The sequence below is a fragment of the Diachasma alloeum genome, unplaced genomic scaffold (assembly GCF_001412515.2).
Source record: "Diachasma alloeum isolate Michigan unplaced genomic scaffold, Dall2.0 Dall_scaffold_00200, whole genome shotgun sequence".
Taxonomy (NCBI): domain Eukaryota; kingdom Metazoa; phylum Arthropoda; class Insecta; order Hymenoptera; family Braconidae; genus Diachasma; species Diachasma alloeum.
Window position 1 is genome coordinate 2866976 of NW_021680365.1, and position 20451 is coordinate 2887426.

General features: G+C 33.8%; 1 protein-coding gene across 1 annotated transcript in view; it reads right to left on the reverse strand.

Moving 5' to 3' along the window:
- Window positions 1–833: 833 nt before the first annotated feature.
- Window positions 834–20451, reverse strand: part of LOC107035791 (serine/threonine-protein kinase OSR1) — a 35983-nt gene continuing 16365 nt past the window's right edge. The window contains exons 3-11 of the mRNA XM_015253381.1: window positions 13037–13389; window positions 12173–12285; window positions 10951–11201; window positions 8526–8700; window positions 7813–8048; window positions 6600–6714; window positions 6262–6530; window positions 4283–4469; window positions 834–3412 (exon numbers count right to left, since the gene is read on the reverse strand). Coding sequence (XP_015108867.1) covers window positions 3335–3412; window positions 4283–4469; window positions 6262–6530; window positions 6600–6714; window positions 7813–8048; window positions 8526–8700; window positions 10951–11201; window positions 12173–12285; window positions 13037–13389 — 1777 coding nt within the window. The 3' untranslated portion in view covers window positions 834–3334. The remainder of the gene's footprint in view (window positions 3413–4282; window positions 4470–6261; window positions 6531–6599; window positions 6715–7812; window positions 8049–8525; window positions 8701–10950; window positions 11202–12172; window positions 12286–13036; window positions 13390–20451) is intronic.

The following is a 20451-nucleotide window of genomic DNA, read 5'->3' on the forward strand; positions in this document are numbered from 1 at the left end:
GTGTTGACAGGAGCAATCATGGCATCCAACAAGCTCACAAACTGGCTGCCGTTTGAATACCATGATCAGCAGCATTTAACACGCGTGTCCATCGGAATACAACAATTGTGCATTCGTCTTAAGATCATAAAAATACCAGAACTTTTAAATTGCGACTCAACTCAGATCTTTACTCTCAACAACTAAAAATACTTAACAGTGAAGTTTCCTAAAAATCAACATTCTGTTTCTAAGAGATTATTAATTTACTTTTCAAATTGTTTCTAAAGGTTCTGACACTGTCTAAAATGGTCTTTTGTTTGTAATATGTAACAACTTTGGATGCGTTGTGAAAATAAGAGTTAAATTTTTAAAATTCTTTTCTGTTTTTTTTTTCAATTTTTTCCTTCATAATTTTTCATGTTTATCAACTTACTATCTTATTCTCTGCAGAATTGAATCAACGATTAAGCGTCTTTCTCAAGAATTTTCAAAATACAAAAACTAAATAAACTTTTAAAAAAGTTGAGGTTTTTTTTTCATTAAAATATCGTTTCAACTATATTAAATAATCTTTTGAAAGTTTTTCATTTGGTTCCTTACCTCATTTCCGCACTGCCAGGAGTTCCAAAATCATTTTTGACCGATCGACACTTCTCTGTAAAAACCGAAAATAGGAAATGCTGACTCGTAACAACTCATTTGTTTTTGTCGAGAATAAAACGTAAAATTATCGATAAACATGTTTTTATTGTGGCAAAAATCTGATGAACTTTATTCGTAGAAAGCTCGATTCCTCCGGGAGTATCAAGAGAATCGTATAATTCAGTACACAATAGAAAATGCACCGTAGATTAAGTACTAAAATCATATATTTAATATGAAGAGAAAAAGAATGAAAGAAACATATCGTATTATCATTGGAATAAAGCACAGTGTATCTTGCTTCAATGTCTTTTTGCTATTATTACAAATAAATTATTATTCTTCCTTTTTGTTTTCAGTACATGTTTAAATGCTACATATAACATAATTTTTTTTTCTTGTTCTGGCACTCTTAAAATAATGTATTGATGAGTGATGTCTATTTCCATTCACTTCTCCAGGTGATTTTTTTTCCCTTCGATGAGGCTTTTTTTTTCCTTTTTGCATGATAAATAAAACCAGTGGCAATGGACTCTGCATAAGGCACATTACATTATCCCGACTTGACTGTCTGGACAATATAGAAATTAAAATTTTTGTACCTTCTGGAGTAATTGAAGAGATTAAATTCTGTGTGAATAGTGCCATTATTTCTTTTTCAGTAATAAATAGGCTTCCATTTATTATCACTGCATTATCATCCAAAATTGACCGTTTCACATATTCGACTGTTGGAAAAGTTATAATGATGATGTTCATGTGAAGTCTTTACAATTCTTCAGATAAAATATAACAAAACATACCTTGAATATTTACAATTGAAAATCTGATCTACAATAAATCTCGAAAACACATCTAAACTCATAATGCTGGGCAAAATGAGAGATAACGACTTAATAGATACAAAATAAAGAACGAAATGGGAGAATCTAGCTTGGTTCAATGATTTTCGACACATACCCTGGTTCGTAATTTATAAAACTGTAATTATTGTTCGCTTTGTTGACAGAAAGGGAAAAACAGTGAGTAACAACTAATTTGTTAGTGAATTCAGTCGTGAAGTTATGAAATGAGATGAGTCAATATCACTTGAAGACCGCTCTGGAGAATATCTGAAAATCTTAGAATGATAATTCAACTTTTGGAAAGAGGAAAATACGAAGTCTGAGTTATTTTGAAAATAATTTGTAAGTTGTACTCTGAAAAGTCTGCAATTCCCCCAAAATCCAAGATATTCATGTAAATAACTCACTCCAAAGTCAAATTAAGTTATTCTTCTCGAGAAAATGAAGAGAATTGAAGGGAATTGAAGAGAAATAATAGTTGAGAGCCAACAAACATGCTTATGATTTGTTTAAATGGTCAGAGTAAGGCCAGAAATGTTTATTCAACACCTAACAACGTTGTTTCTTCACAAATAGGCGAGTGGAAAGATAAAAATTTACGACGGGTTTATACCTAAAAACTGTCAAGCTATGAACACGCTATTCCATAACATTTTTTTTCTTTTTTTTTTCACTTCGATTAAGTACAAAAGAATTTTATTATTGTATCATTATATTATCATTATTTAGTACTCTTGTCTCTTCTAAATCCTAAGGCATCGAAGCATGAAACTTTATACTTCAAGAAATCGACTTTTGTACCAGACATTTGCAAATTTCAGAGTTGAGTTCCCTTTCATTTTTCAAAATTTCCTTTTTTTGGTTCTAGAACTGATTTCGACAATTCCATACTACTAACTAAGATTTAAAAACAAATTCTACGTGCCTTTTCACAAGGTTTCTAATTTTTCACCATAAAAAAATTGATTTCGTATTTTTCACTGATATTTTTTACAAAAATGTATAAGAAACAGTTTTCTGAATAATTTGCAGGAATTAATTTTGAGAAATTGAGGGAACTCTCTAAAATACAGCCTGAACGATAATTTCACTCTTCATAAAACAACGCTAAAGCCACTTATATTCGATAAGTAACGTAGGTATTACTTCCCATGCTTTTAAATCGCTCCCCAGCTCTGATTATTCTCATGATTTTTGGCTGTTCCCTTGGATATTCTTTCAAAACATTCAGAGGAGATGAATAAATTGAATCAACTAAATAAACTAATATTTACATAAATTATAGTGAAATGTCAGCTACAATTTCACTGATAGATTTCATCATTCACAAATTCGTGAAAAGTAAGTCTAAACTCTGACGCAAGTGTTTTCTGATAATGTACGTGTAGTAAGCAATATAATTTTCACGTTCACTTGAATATATATTTGATATCTAGTAGGAAAACGCCCTCCACACAAGCGTCAGAGTATTGTTTTCATTCTTCTGATAATGTAAGGTAAATTTCTGAGCAGTTTTCTTTATTTCATCATTAATGTTTATTACTGTCAGACAGTAATAACGAGTCTTGGATACTTGATGTCCTGTAGTTGAAATTGTATGATATTCGCGGTATAATTCCAAAGATAGGAAAATACTGAACAATTAATTTGGTACGAGAAGATTATTATCGTTATTTTTCTCTCATCTCAATTGCAACTTTGATTCAACCAGAAGGCATAATTCACCCATAATACTTCCGAAATTCAGATGGTCATTAAAAAAAAAAGCCAACAGTTCATACCTCCTCTATTCGTACCGTGTGAAAACGCTATTCTGAGATTTTAGAATATTCTTAAAAAGAATATAACGAGGGATAGGCGAGGGCCTAGTCTGTTACGGAGATCTGAGCGAAACCAATCAGTGCCTTGTCGTCGGGTACTTCATTGACAGCATAACCAGAGTTCTGTAATGAGACAATCAAAGGGTTGAGGAGAAAATGATTAAGGGAATTTTTAGCCTGAAAACAATTTCCTTTTTTTCGAGGATAATTTTTGTCAAGTACTATTTCTTAAGTACCATTTCATGATTTTTCCTAAAGAATGGGATTTTGTAGATCAAAGTTGTCCCCAACCGCTCAAAATTAGAGGTAGAATTTTTTTTGAAGGTTTGCCCAGAACAAAAATTTGCTTTTCTTCGAGGAAATTTTTTTTCAAAGTAATACTTCTTCCATGATTTTTTTCAGTAAGTCGATTTTGCAGGTCAAAATTTTTCGAATTGCTCAAAATTAGAGATTTGAACTTATAGTAACAGAAAATTCAACCTGAAATTTTTTTTCGAATAATGGAAGAATACCCATTAATTCGATTTCTATCCTTGTCTTTTGATAGAACGAATAGAATAAATGACAGAAATTGAGAATTGGAGATTAAAAATTTTATCGGATTATTATTATGTAATAATAATAATTGTTGCCTTCACCAACAGCATATGAGGATAGAAAAATTCAATAACTTATGAGAATGCAATAAATTAAGTCATTTAGAATTTTTTCCAATCTATAGGGACTAATTTTTGGGTGGTAGTGCCTTGGGATTTATAGTTACGATTGGGGTAGAAAGTGGATGCCAATTTATTTCATCATACAATGATTATTTGGCAAAACCCAAATTCTTAAAATAATTGATACCAAGCTTATAAATGATGGAAGACTTTGGGTTTTGCGCAATAATTGTCTGACGACGAAAACAATTGGAATCCCGTTTGTACTCCGATGGTAAATTCCATTGCCCCTTAAAATTACAGAATGAAGATAATTGGAGTTTACAGTAATTACCAGTGGAAATGTGACAGTGCGTAATTGACCAGCGCTGTCGATGAGTTTTTGCAAATTGGCAGCTATGACAACGACGTCCTTGCCATCGACTAGACCAGCACCAACTAGTTCGGCTGATATGCCTTCTGCCGAGTCTATTCCAACTGCAAACTCGAATCTAATGTCGTTTAGTTCCCTCTTCTGGTTCCTGTCGGGACATAATATGGATAAACATTATTTTTTACTCTAGCTTGATTCATTTATTGATGAAGAAAACATTGAAATAAATTTTCCGAGTCTTGATTTGATTGATATCAGTAATGATTTTTTCAGTAATGATGAAAAAACCGATATTCTCTTTCAAATCGGATAAACAAAATGCTGTAATTCAACAACGAATGGTGTGACTCTTATCATATTCTGATAGAATCAAGATGGTATTGATATTAATTGTTTGACCCATGATTAAAGTAGCTCTACCCTTCGGCCGGGCTACGCTGTACTTTTGGATATTTTCAGTTTTAAAATTTTTCAACTAAAGTTCATGGAAAAAATTTGAAAAAATTCATACCCAGTCAGTATTATTTAAATTAAATTTCGCAGAATATTGATATTTTTTCCAAACATTTCCCTCTTATAAATAAATAATAAAAATTGTTTGCAAAACAGTGGATTATTTTTTATGAGGTGTCAAAAAAATTCTTGATTTTTTACATCTAATGAAAAGAAATTCAGATTTTAATCTTTGATTACAATGGAAATGTTGATTTTCACATAAGACACTGGGTTAAATCCTGATTTTTGAACATTTCTTCTTTGAAAAACTATAACGATAATTAAATTGAGAAAAAAATTAGAATTCCGAATCTAATCGAGTTTTTTGCAATTTTTTTGCAGTTTTCAATAATCTTTGAATTTACCGTAAGGGTAGAGTTACTTTAACTCCTTGCGTACGGCGTCGATACCGTGCATCGATCCATAAACTTGTCCTATCAGCCGGGGTCAATGCATGGTATTGACCCTTTCCGTCAACAGTAAAAAATCATGTTCTCGAATTCTAAGAGACATATTGACATTGGAAAAGATATTTGGAAAGTTAATGAACTTGTCTCTGCAGCGAACTATTTTGTTTTTTTCGATGCATTTATAATATTTTTTTCTATGAACAAAAGTTGTTGCTGAAAATTTGACATCCAACCGATTCAAACATATTAGATCATCTCGTTTATCGACAAAATTTCCCCCAAAAATTTTGAAATTTTTACTGAAAATATTTCAATGATCCTTCTATCGAATGGTAGAAGTTAAATTTCGATTTGTTGAATAATTTGTTTGTTATAAATAAATATAGCATGTTCGAAAATCTCGGCAACCAATTGTCGGTAAACGTTGAAATTGGTGTAAAAAATTAGAAAATTCTCTAGGAGTTTATTTCAAAGTTCAATCCAGCCAATGCATTTTATTTCAATTTTTTTCGTTCGACGATAACGGAGTTGACGCGCCGTAAGTCTCCCGGCCGTTGGGACAAGCCGCGTTATGTGGGCGCCGTACGTGAGGGGTTAATTCCATTTTGATTACAATTTTTTGAGTGACCGTTGACAGATCGATTTTTAAAAAATATCAAATTTTTCGAATCTTTGTGAAAAAATTGATTTTAATTGGTGTCAATGAATAGAGCTTATTCAAGTCTATATTCATGAGAAAATTCATGGAATTCAATAGTTCAATAGATCCTCTGTAACGAAATTTCATTTAAAAAAAATTAAGACCAAATACACTCATACATACATACACCATTTCAAAATCGTACATTCGGTTTTTTAGACCATATTTAGTTATCCTAACACAAAAAAATGAAACTTAAATTTGAAAAGGGAAAAGGATAATAAGGATAGGTCATACGTGATTCTTTCCTCGAGGGCGAAAAGGGTATCAGGACGTCTGCAACGAAATGTGGAATCGTCAGGGAAAAATTTCAACAGAATAATAAGTGCACTTACCGCAGTCTCAGCACCAAATTAATGGGCTCATTCTGTTCAGACGACTGTATGACGAGTCGACTGGCAGCTGACTTTACCAGACCATCGGCATCCTCCTGATCGACCTGCTCCTCTTCACTGGAGACGTTGTCTATGGTGTTGACGGGCAGAGCTTCCTTGCCTTCGTCACCGCTCGATGCACCACTGTCTTCCTCCTCCGAGGACCACACCCACTCTCCTGTGACCGTTCTGTGGAGACGACCGGATGTCCCAGGTTGGCGCTTCGATGCCTGCAAAGCCATTCTTTGTGTAACGAATCATATTTAACGGAAAATTTGGAGAGAAATTGAGGGAATTACCTTCTGTACTCTAGTCTCTAGACTTGGACCAATTGCGACGAGTGTTTGCTGCAGATATTTCTTGTCCTTCGCTTTTTTGAAGAACGGATGTTTCAACAATTCTGTTGCTGTTGGTCTGTAGAAACATATTGGCTTATCAAAAACATGATTTGAATTTTAATCGTGAATTTATTGGATTCGTGAATGGATGACTTGATTTAAACCATTTGGGTTTGGCAAAAGGAGTATTATTTTACCATTATAATATTTCACTGAAAACAATTATTGTTTCAAACGATTGATTTTTCAGTTTTTCAGATTGTCTCATTTTAATCATCAATTATTATCGGGTGAATAATTTGTGAGCAATTATTTCTTAACAGCAATTAATGGGTTTATTAATTAATTCCATAGTTAATTGAACCACGGATATTATTATAAATTTATTAAAATCCGGAGTCATTATCTAGCTCTTTATTTCCATTAACTCCCGAATTATTCTGTCAGTAAATGGATTGTATATCAAAATAATTTTTCAATACAATCAATTCAAGTTTAATCAACAATTTCTTTTTCCATTGAATCGGAAACCTGGATCTCACTTGGATCTCTGGTCTAGTGATAATACAAAAAGTTAGAAAGATAAAAAATTTCATTTTTAATGAGGAGCAGAGATAGGCATAATCATAAATTATAATTGTCATTAATTTCATAAATACTCAATCAAGTAATATAACTTGACAATTTCCAATTATTAAATTAATCAACAATTAAATATTCAAATTCCGAATTATTTTACCAATCAATAATCGAATTCGGAAGATTGACGATTATTTGATATTCTCTAACATTTTTTAGTAAATTTCCAGTGATTTTCCTAATAGTTATTTGAAAATTTAAATTCTCAATTATTTTATTATTTTCTAAATTCCAATGATAAAAATTCTCTTAATTCTTAATTCTCAAATTCTCTTAATATTTCTAAAATAATGATTGATGCCGATCACTGATCAGAAGCCTGACTATCCAATTGTCTATCAGTTTCTATCAATCCCTCAATGGTTGCATTTAATGTAAATATATCATATTTCACACAGATTACTCATCGCAATTCCTTGAAAACCACTAAACCATATTTTCTTCTCCATCGAATCATTTGGATAAAATCAACTCATTAATCATAAATCGTTCATTTGAAGAATTGTTTTTTCAATGACATCAACGATGTGAATACCTTTTCGTTGGATCCTTCTGCAAGCAATCAACAATCATTTTCCTGAATGTCTTTCCATAAGCTTTGTACTGATCCTTATCATCAGCAGCTGTATCCAGGGTCGGTGGATCATTCTGCAGCGTCAGCATGAGTACCTTCATCGGTGGATACTTGTGATAAGGGGCAGTGCCACTTGCCATTTCAATGGCAGTGATACCGAGGGACCATATGTCGGCTTTGAAATCGTAACCATGATCCTGTACAAATGAATGAGGAATTATCATACGTTTCTGCATGACAACAATCGCCAGTGATCGATAATAATTTCGATCGAGTACACAATTTTTTTTCTCAGCGTGCAGATCAACTTTTCACATATTTTGAGTTAAATTAAATCGATGAAATATTCAATTCAATGTGCCAACATGAAGATAAGAATTATGTAGTTCACAACATCGAGTGAAGCTTTGATTTAATTCCCATCTCAGCGACATTCATCACCGGAGATCTCTATTTTTCGAAATGATGAAGCATTAGCATACTTTTTATTTGCGTAAGAGAACTGCATATTAAGTCAGCCCATATTTTTGTTAGTAAATTACGATGAATGAAGATATTAGTACATGTATTGTTTGTCAGTGAATGTGATTGATAATGCAATCCATCATGAACAAACATGCTTATGACAGACACTGCGCAGATCTTGCAAGCTAGAAAATTATAGTGCAACTTTCCTCCCTCACCTGCTCCATGACCTCAGGCGCCATCCAGCAGGGCGTGCCAACGAATGTGTGACGGACTTTTTGCCTGCTTAGGTCACGGCCTGTTGCTAACCAAGCGCTCACACCGAAGTCAGCTATTTGAACTGTTCCGTCTTCACCGAGGAGAATATTTCCGGCTTTAATATCCCTGAAATAATTTCAATAATGATTTATTTTTTCCGCAATTCTCATTTTTTAAATCTCAACTGCTCAGATAAATACATTGATAAACTCCTTCATTAAGCTTAAAGAGAACAGACTAATCCTCTTTGATTAGGCCGGAGGTGAATGGCGATCACCATTTGCAAGGCCAAATGAAGGAGTTTTTCATTGAATTCCCTAATTCCCTAATTTCTTTTTCTCGAATTAATAACTTCAATGATAATTGCTAATATTCCTGATAGAACATTCAAATAAGCAATTTTGTAATTTTAAATGCAACATTTAAGGAGACTCTGAAGATAAACTATGCTTGAAGAATGTTCCAATACCTCTGATCTTTAAAATCAGCGAAATGTGGAAATGACATTTAGAAAAAAAATTATTTGCAGCATTGTGTTCTTGTAAATAAATATTATTTAATACTGAAAATAATTTTTGGATGAACAATTAATCATGGAAAATTTATCATGAAGATTGTTCAAACTGTTGGAAATCTTCATTTGGTTTTCGTGGAATCTATTCATGGTAAAATTCTGAATCTGAAAAATCTTTTAGTATTTCGACAAAATCCATTTTAGGGGGAAAATTTCATTGCTTATAGAGTCATGAGAAAGGTCCTGAGCCCCACGAATTGCCTTTTCCAGTAAGTTATAATTTTTTAAAATAAACTTTATAATTTCATTCACATTTTTAATCAAATTTAATCAAATGAAGACTTTCAAAGTTCAAGGGGTAGTAGAATTATTAGGGCCGCTTATTTTTCAAATGTTTGAACACATTCCCTGCCGAAAGTTATCAAAATGTTTAAAAATTTAGGCACATTAATCTCCAGGAGGTGGGGATGAAGATCAATGCGCTTTGATGTCGAAAAATATTAATAACTTTGAGAAGGAAATTCGTTTCAAAATTCTCAGGAAACGGTGGCCTTATGTTACCCTTTAAAGGATAGAATCAGTACCAAATGTTGAATAATAATCTGAGGTCGAATGAGGTAGTTACATGTTTAACTACAAAAGTGGAAAAAAATCTCAATCAACGAAAAAGAGTAGCCAAAACACTTGGATATTCTTGAATCAAAGATTCAATCCATGTTCTTCTTTCTGAGGACTTGATATTTTTAAAAGATATAAAGATATTCTGCCGGAATTGAAAAGATATTCGAAAAAATTAATATGAATTTTCTGCACCCTTTGGAGACCAATGAATTTTTCTGTCACAAAAATTTATAGCTTCCAACGTTAGATCTATGATTAATGACAGTCTTAAAATAGTCTATCTGAAAATAGATATTCTGGACTCAATACAATTTTTAGAACTACTTAAATTTTTGCTCGAAAAATTTCGAAATTTGGCGAGAGGAAATTAGTCACGGAATTGTGAGCCCCAATGGATCTGAAAATTATTCTACAATCCTAATGAGTAATTTGAAGTTTACAAAAATCATGTTTTTTCTAAAGCCTTTAGTTTTTAAATAGCCCAAAAAATTCTGTACGATGAATCACCGGGAACTTTACCCAGAACATTTGCAAAATACTCTGCACGTGAATTTTTAAAACTGAGAAAAGTCCAATCCGACGCTGCAGAGGTGAATAACTGCGAAACGATGTGAAATTTTTCATTATCTCCCTCTTTACGATTGGGTATGAATTCTAATCAATGAAAATACTCCGCAGTACATTCAATACAATGATGAAAACGTTGGAATTCTCTGGTCCCACAGAATCATCAACTAGGATGAATCATGGAGTCTTAAAGGGGGGGGGGATCACACCGTCACTCCGGCAATGATTCAATGTGTTATAAATTCTCTAGCGAAGTGGTCAAACGGTTCAAGTTAATTTAGTCTTTATTTGAGTTTTCCAGAAATATTTCCGAATTTAAGGGAGATTTTCATATCAACCTTTTTTGTAGAGCGAATTGAGTGCTACTAAAAAGATTATGAGACAAATTTTGCTATCTCTCCTAGATTTCGAGACATTCATTGAAAACTGGTCAATAGCCAAAATCGACTTAAACTGTTTGACCACTTCGCTACTGAATTTTTCTCTAAAAGTCAAAGATTCAATTCCGTTCTTCATTTTCACCCAAAAAGGAAAACAATCATAAGTTACTGCATGAACTATTTCTTCTTCAAATAAGTTTCTCGATTAGTTGAATCCCTTGACGGATTTCAATACAGGCTGATGGTAGATAGAAAACGATTCGAAAATTAAATGATTTCATCGGAATTAATTACCTGTGTATTTGTCCATTACTATGAAAATACTCAAGCCCCTTGAGTACCTCCCGAAGTACCGTGGCAATAGTGGCTTCATCGAAAACTCCATGTTTACAGTTAGACGTCCTCGTTTTGTGCTTAATAATATCAAGAAGTGATCCACCCTCGAGCAGTCTCAGTACGAGCCACAGTTCCTCCTTCACCACAAACGACGTATAGTACGTGACAACATTCTCGTGGTTGCAGGACGACATCGCCTGGATCTCTTTCTACAATTTCCAAAGAAGAAATCATCACCACTTCAACTAATTACAAAGCTCCGCAAGATCATAATCAAGTGCATTATCGTATGTAATTACATACAATAACAATACAAATATTATTACAATTGTAAATATAAACGACTGCATTTCACAAATATTGTAGAAGAAAATTGTCACAGAAACAGAATATCATGGGAAGAGACAGTGGAGCAAAATGAAACAGCCGAAAAACGACTATTTGAAGCAATTCAAACAAAAAAAAATGTTTTCTATCAACTTTTGATTATCAACTTTTTATTATTATTAGGAGTACTGGTGACATTAATAATTTTCTATTCGTCTTATAATTCAATTGATTAGATTAGGCCAATTAGACTTTTCTTTTTTCATTCGATTGAAATTCAGCTTTACATTTTCCTTTTTCCCCCCCTGGGCCTTGCTCTGGACTTTGGATTTTGCTGTCTCGTTTTCTTTTCAATTAATCCATAGACAAAATCGTCTACCGTCAAAACTTCTCAATAATTTTCCATTCTACTGAATGAAAAATTATTATTCTCATCAGTACTCCCAAGAATAAAAAAATATTTAATAAAATATTTTTTTTGCTGGAATTGCGCCAAACTGCCGTTTTTTGACTGTTTCATTTTGCCCCACTCTCCCCTACTCACTACTCTTTACCTTTATAAATAAAATTATTGAAGGGACATGAAAGGAAAATAAAGTGGGAAAAAAATAGTCCTAGCACGAGTGTTCAAGGAAAAAATGTCGAGGAAAAAATCTGCGAGAAAGAAACGGTACGCGGAAAAATTGGAGGGAAAAATGTTGGGTAAGAAAAACCTGCCACCTGTTTGCACTACTTTAAGGACAGGCTCATGGACTACGACGAATCGCTCCACTAATACACAGAAGATACATCCAACCAATTGCACTGATTAATCTCTATCTTATCACCCACAAATCCCAAAGAAATCACCTACCAGAAGTTCGTCCATGCTCGTATTCCATTTTTCCAAGTTTATACGCTTGATAGCACATTTCTCCTGACGTGGAATACAAAAGGCAGCATGAACAACGGCTGTCGCGCCGACTCCTGTCAAACAACCCAAGAAGAATAAACATAAAATTTCTCCACCCACCTGATCCCCCCACAGACCTCAACACTCTTAAATCCACACACGTGTTATCAAAAAAAAAAGTTACAAAATCCCTTATCATCCCATCTCAGTCGCGATAATCCCCTGATCAAACCCCAACAGAAGCAATTTAAATAACTCAACGTCACACATTAATTACTCCTCCAAAATACAAATGAGGTCACGTAAAACAGAGGCGCAATTGTCCCCCCTAAATCATTTAAGCGTGCGTTAATATGAGGACTCATTAAATATTTGGATCTCATCCAAGACCTCATCCAGTCCCCCAACAAACTAAAAGTGCCCAGACATGCGTCGAATATTTGCACCAGCAAAAACGACTTCAACTTGCGAGAGTCATCCGCAAAACTATCATCCCGTCACTCTCGTTTCACCGAACGATCTAGGTTAGGCAGTGCCTCAACCGGTTTCCCGTAAAAGTTAAGTGAAAATCTTGGCTCACTGACCCCACAAATGAGTCCCCAACACGGGCGCAGTTTAATTAATCAAATAATCCGGAAATAATCACGAGAATTTGTCACGTTAGACCGTGAATTTTACATAACACAGTACAATCTGACGTAGCACGTCAATCCGGCGAGTGATACACAGGATGATTTATCGATATGACCACTCGATTTTCGTGATTTTAATTGCAAGCATTGACCACTGGTGAATTAGTTGTTAAGTGACATTTTTTATATTTACCGATAACCTCCTTGAGTTCGTAGTCGTCTTTGGTATTGGGCCAGCCCTGTGGTACCGCTGTTGTGCTAGCTGACGCCATTTTGTTGGCCAGTGACGTGCCAAAGCGTGTGTGCTTGCCGGTGTTTCTGGTACCCCAATTGAGAATACCACCACCGTTACCGTCAACTCCACCCACTCTGCGCGGCGACCAATTTTTACTGCCGTATGATTTTTTATTTATACTCTCATTGATGTGTTGTTTGGCTTTGCGGGTGTTGCTGGGGGTATTGTCACTGCCTGGTGTCACACCGAGAAATGACTTCTGACGGAAGATACCCGGGGAACAGGATGGCAAAACGTCCGGGGAGATTATCCTGAGACAGACAGAATTCGCCAGATTTGGCTTTAGACTTTTTTTTTCATTGGGTGAGGGGAGCGTATAGAGAGGCAACAACTGGTTTTTCCGGAAGTACTTCTTCGGCGAATTCGGGGCCTATTCTGCGAGACATCTGAGGGGTTTTTTGCTTTGGTGAAGGGGGCTTGAGGATGTACTGCGTTTTTTCAACCCATTTTCACGGTTTTTGTTCTCGAATGGAAGAAAAACCTTGCGAATTCGCGAGATAATTCCACTGGATTTTTAGCGAACCTTCTATTAGTTTTTGGCCGATTCTATTGATACGTTCAATAGAAAATATTCTATAGAAAATTTTTTGTTGTTCCGGCCGTAAGGCATCACTGCCTACAGCCGTTGTGACAAAAAATATTGCTCGTCACATGGGCTACAAAAACTTTTCTAGCTCATATGATTGCAACTCTCGCCTTCGAAATATACTAAAATTTGAGGTATTGTTTGGTTTTATGGGTGTTGCTGGGGGTAATGTCACTGCCTGGTGTCACACCGAGAAATGACTTCTGACGAAAGATACCCGGGGAACAGGATGGCAAGACGTTCGGGGAGATTATCCTGAGACAGACAGAATTCGCCAGATTTAGCTTTAGGCTTTTTTTCATTTGGTAAGGGGAGCGGACACAGAGCCAACAACTGGTTTTTCCGGAAGTACTTCTTCGGCGAATTCTGCGGGACATCTTCGGGGTTTTTTGTTTTGATAAAAGGGGCGAGCGGAAGGGGGTAGAAAAAATGGTTGAATTCGCTGGAAAATTCTATTCAATTTTCTATTAGTTTTCGACCAATTCTATTGAAATAGTCAATAGAAAATATTCTGTGGAAAAAGTCAATGGAATTTGATTTTTCTATGGAACTTATTCTGAGATATTTCCTATAGAACTGCTTCCGCTCAAATTTTACAGGTTTTTTGTTTGATTTTCTTCATGAAAAGAATAAAAGAATAGAATGAGACATATCACGTCACGTATGAAAAAAATTAATAGAAAACCTAGCGAATTCGCTAGAAAATTCTATTGGAATTCTACAGGAATTCTATGGGATTTCTATTGGAATTCTATTGAAAAATCCTATTGGACTTTTATAGAATATTTGAAGTAGCTAATAAAATAACCGCCTGTACCGGCATAGGTTTCCTGTGGTTTCCTATGCTACTCCTATGTTCTATAGGAGTGCGAATGCGGTACAGTGTAGAATCCACAGCCGCATGCATAGAGTTGGATAGAGTGTCGAATAGGATCCGAAAAAGGACTCGAAGGCCGTACAAAAAAGAATAACACGTCCACTGAAATTTCAAGGGATTTTATCATTGAAAATTCCTAATTTCATGGAAAAATCCGCAGGAGCTGTAAATTTCAGTTCAATTATTCTAGGAAAATTAGCGAAAAATCTGGAAAATTCAGACAATCACTATTTGAATTCCAGGTTCTCGTGAATTTTCAGGGAATTCCTCCAAAAATTTTTGGAGTTCCAACAATTTTAAAGGAGTTTCCTTAAAATTCAAGGGAATTGGGCAATAAATATTCATTTTCTCATGAAAATTCATGTAAATTGTGGAATTTTCGGCTTTCAGCCGCTAAAAATTGAGATTTTCCCACAAATTTTCAGAGAAACTCGAAATTTCATTGATTTTTCCCCTTAGATCGAATTCAAGGTCTTTTACGGAAAATTCAGTTAAATTTTTTCAACACGGTGGGATTGATTATATTAGCTGTTGTTGAAAAACTATATTTTGAAACCAATATTCAGTGAAAGGTAAAAAATTTTAACGTTGGGACAATGTTGGCTGCCAACGTTGGGGCACTGCACACCAAAAACGAATGTCTGAATTTCACACACCTTTTATAGACATTTTTCCGGGACTAAAAAACGTCTGAATAAAATGACAATTTATCTGAATTGCAAACATGAATTAAGATGTTTGCAACTGTTTCTCTGAAATGCAGATACATCTTCATTTTATTCAGACGTTTTTTAGTGTCGGAAAAATGTCTACAAAAAGTCTGTGAAATTCAGACATTCGTTTTTGCTGTGTGGCACGCACGAAAAAATTTAATAGAAAAACCTATCGAATTCGTTAGAAAATTTTATTGAATTTCTATTAAACTTTCTATTAGTTTTTGGCTGATTCTATTGACATGTTCAATAAAAAACATTCAATAAAAAAAGTCAACAGAATTCGATTTTTCTATATAACTTATTCTTTTCATATATTTTCTATAGAATTTGCTCGACTCGAATTTTCTAAGTTTTTTTCATTCTATTTTTCTTTTTTTCTCATCCAGAAAATCAAACGAAAAAACTTAGAAAATTTGAGCCGAGGAAATTCTATAGAAAATATCTCAATAGAATAAGTTATATAGAAAAATTGAATTCTATTGACTTTTTCTACTGTATATTTTCTATTGAACAGTTCAATAGAAATTCAATAGAATTTTCCAACGAATTCGATAGGTTTTTCGCCCGTGGGTTACTGAAAATCGAATTTTTTTGTTACCTGTGATCGCAAGACCTTGGAGTGGAATTGACTCATCTCATTCCATTTCACCACTTCACCACAGACATGTAAACAGGCTTTACTCTTTCAGAAATAAGAGAACAAGGGTGAAGTATGTACTTTTGCTTGTTTTTGAACACAAAGCATCAAAGTCAAACTCACGGAAATGTCAGGACTTGAATACTTTTCCTTTGTAATTGCCGATTTTTTTTCGGTTTATCGCACCATCTGCGTTATGCTGCTTCATGAATCGCTTATCTCTCCTAATCACATGTGTACCGAGTACTGTGGTGTGCGACACTGTGTGAAAGCAATACATAAACGGTATCTTCAATTGAATGAAATAAAAAAGAACATCCTGCATATATGTAACCGATGGAAAATTACGCGATGTAATGCGCGCGTGCGATGTTGATGGCACGTGCAGTTGAATTTTTACGTTTTCTCGGGATTGAGAGAGAGATATTTTTATTTTTAGAAGTTTAAAAATAGTGAGAAAGTGAACGTCACGGAGTTGTTTAAACACTTACGTATGCAGACGAGTGATGACTGTAGCAATGACAAGATGATTAGTGGAATGTTAATGTTGGAATTTTCATCACGATACGTTTGCGATTATAATTATCAATTTGACGATTTGTTATTATCAAAATTGACATTCAGATGAATGATAAGTCCATGCAGTGCGCATTCCTAACGTTTGCAGAACTGTCTGATCCGATTAAGTATTGGATAAACGACCGCTAGCTCTGATGATGAAATAAAATGTTTTCGAAACGTCGCCACGTACACTGTTACGAATTTTAGTCTGAATTTTTCCTGCCAAATTCCGAAAATTTTTATCGTGTTCAAATTCCACTGAAATTGCAGGAAATCTTGTCATTGAAAAATTATATATTCCATTGATCGTGAGTTCAAATGATCTGGAAATCAAGAAAATTCTTGAATTTTCAGGTTAATCATTCTGTGAGAATTCAGAAAAATCAGGGAAATTCAGGGAAAACTACACGGAGAAAAATTTTCTAGAAAAATTTTAGTACGGGTACAGGAAAAAATTACAATCTACCGGCTGTGAAAAATTCTAGTCCTGTTAAGGTAAAATTTCTTGGTATTTCTGGTAAAATTTCTGGGGATTTCTGTGAAATTTTCACGGAAATACGGGGAAAAAGTCACGTTTTCCCGCAATAAAATTTCTAGTGCCGGCACTGGAATTTTTTCCTGGCCGTCACTTTGCGCCTCTTTTCCCGTGCTAGTACTAGAATTTTTCAACAAAATTTCTCTCCGTGTAAAAATTCATGCCATTCATTTCTGAATATTCATTTTCCACTGCACGGAGAGAAATATTCAATAAAATTACATGTTTTCCGTAATTCTGGAGCGAAATGTTGTTGTAGAAATGTTACGAAACTGTCACGGAACTTTTCCGGAGCGTTCCGTAATTTTTATCTGAATCTTCTGCGAAAAATTACGATACCGTCACTGAGATTTTGATTTAAATTGTGAGTTCCGTAATTTTTACTGAACATTTTTCTCTGTGAGAAAATTCAATCAAGCTGTGAAATTTTTATCTCACTCCTGCTGAAAACTCATTTGGATGTGATTTTCGTGAATTCTACTTGAAACTTAAAATTTCATAAGCATTTTTTCCCTAATATTTAAATCCGATTCAATGTCATTCTCATTGATATCTACTAGAATATCTTCCATGAAATTTCAAAAAAATTATAACAGTGTAGTCATGATCACAAAAAATATTATCTTTATTAAATTGGATTGAATCTGTATTAAATTACAATTACCCCCAGGTGGTCGAATACTCAGTCATCCTATTATTAATCCCTCAATTGTTATCACAAGTGCTAGCACGGGAAAAGGGACGCAAAGTGACGGTCAGGAAAAATTCCAGTGCCGGCACTGGAAATTTTATTGGGGAAAACGTGCATTTTTCCCCGTATTTCTTTGAAAATTTCACAGAAATCCCCAGAAATTTCACCCTAACAGCATTAGAATTTTTTACAGCCGGTGGATTTTTTCCAATACTCGTACTAGAATTTTTCTAGAAAATTTCTCCCCGTGTAAGGATTATTAAGGTGAGACAAAACTTCAAATACACACCCACACAATTATACATGTATTAAATCTGCATATGTTAAATTGTCAAGTATTGAAAATGCATTTTCATCACGCTGTGACGAAAAGTGAACTTCCGCCACAATGATGAAAAATATCCAATTTCCGCCACATTGTGATGAAAAATATTGTTCGTAACTCGTGAAAACATGTTTTTTAGCTCGTGGGATTATATCACTCGCCTTCGGCTCGTGATATAAACCTCCCACTCGCCAAAAAACGCTTTTTTGCACTCGTCACGAAATATACTATTGTTAAATCTGTGTGTTGAAATTTACGTGTGTTATTTTGACCGGTAACCAAAATTTGGGAAATGTGTAGTGTTTAAGGTACTCTGAATTCAAAGCAGAGCAGGAAAGGTTCAGAATTTCAAAAAAGCCCAGATCCGATAGGTTGGATGCTCAACTGATCAAGAATTTCCTACCACACCCTATCGGAGTTGAGGCCAGATGTTTCCGTTCCGAACTGAACCAGGAATGTTAAGTCTAATTTTACGAGCTTTGATTGATCAAGACACACTGTTAGAAAATTGCTCCTGAAATTTCAAGTAAAAAATCTTGAAATTTTTAAGAATGACTCATTCACACGAAATTTTCATGTACTTTGTTATTGAAAAACTAGTTGAATGCTGGAGTATTCAATGCAATTGAAATTATCAGGTCCACTTCATAATGAAAATGATTAAATAATTTGAAAATTCAAGCAACAATTTCCCGGAATTTTAAAACCATTGAAAATTCAGTTGGATGTGATGTTCAATTTCCGAAATGAATTTGAAAATTCTAGATGTCATTGACTTATCACTGATAATCTAATATGGAAAATCCTATTGATCTTAAATTGAACTCACATTTACAATATTGAGAATTCAAATGCAACTATTGTTTAATTTTCAAAAAATTTCTAACAGTGTAGGATCAGAAGTGACTGAGCCATACCGGATCCAGATAACGTATTCAGAAACTGACTAGGTCCTTATATCCGGGAGATCTGATCGGAAAATCCTGACCAGTATTGGATCTAAAACTGATTCAGACCCAGACAACCTGAGCGAAATTTCCACTCAGGCATTACACTATTATAAATTTTTTTTTGAAATTTCCGGTACACTTTTTGGAAATTTTTATCGAATTTAATTACTACTGAAATTTCAAGGAATTTCTTCATTGAAAATTCAGAATTCCGTGGAAAAATTGAAGAGAACTATCAATTTCAGTTCCATTTTTCCCTGAAAATGAATAGAAAATCAGAAAATTCCGGTAAATACATTTTTGAATTTTCAGGACAGTGACACTGAATGCGATTTAGGGGGGAAAAAAAGATGAAATTTCAGATTTCACTGAAAATTCAATGTAATTTGGCACTGAATATTCGTATTAGATTGGAAATTCAAATAAATTAAGGAATTCTTGTCTTTACACTGCTTAACAGGGATGGGCAATAATATTAGATTGTGAAAATATTAAAAAGGAATTATCTCCTTATATTGTTCAAAGTTTAACAATATTTAACCAATTTAAAATATTTTAGAATTTATTAACTAAATTTTCCGATTGGTGGTGAATAAAATATTTGATCACATTGAAATCTTCCTACCCAAATTATTGGTTGATAGAATATTTCGAAACTTAAATGTACAAATTGATGGTTAATTTAATATTTAAAATTTTAAGATTTATGTTGAAAATTGACAACTTTACAATTTAACAGTAATTATGATTGATTGATATGCCTATCACTGCTGCTTAAAATGCTGGAAATTTACTAAATTTTCAGTGAATCCTGAAATTTCATGATTCCCCCCCCTCTTCCCCCTCCCTAAATCACATTCAGTGTCACTGTCCTGAAAATTATTAGTCAGCTGTCCGTGAAATTCCATTTTTTTTAACAGCACGGATGAAAAAATTTAATAGAAAAACCTATCAAGTTCGTTAGAAAATTCTATTGAATTTCTATTGAACTGTTCTATTAGGTTTTGGCTGATTCTATTGAACATTTCAATAGAATCAGCCAAAACCTAATATTGATTCTATTGAAATGTTCAATAGAAAATATAAAGTCAATAGAATTCAATTTTTCTATATAACTTATTCTATTAGATATAAATATTTTCTATAGAATTTCCTCGGCTCAAATTTTCCAAGTTTTTTCGTTTGATTTTCTTGATGAGAAGAAAAGAAAAATAGAATGAAAAAAACTTGGAAAATTTGAGTTGAGCAAATTCTATAGAAAATATATGAAAAGAATAAGTTATATAGAAATTTCAATAGAAATACAACAGAATTTTCTAACGAATTCGATAGGTTTTTCCATTAAGTTTTTTCGTGCGTAAGTGCACAAATAAACTTCTCCGTTTTATTCAACTCGATTACCCAACAAAAAATTTCAAACTCAAAACGGAAAAAA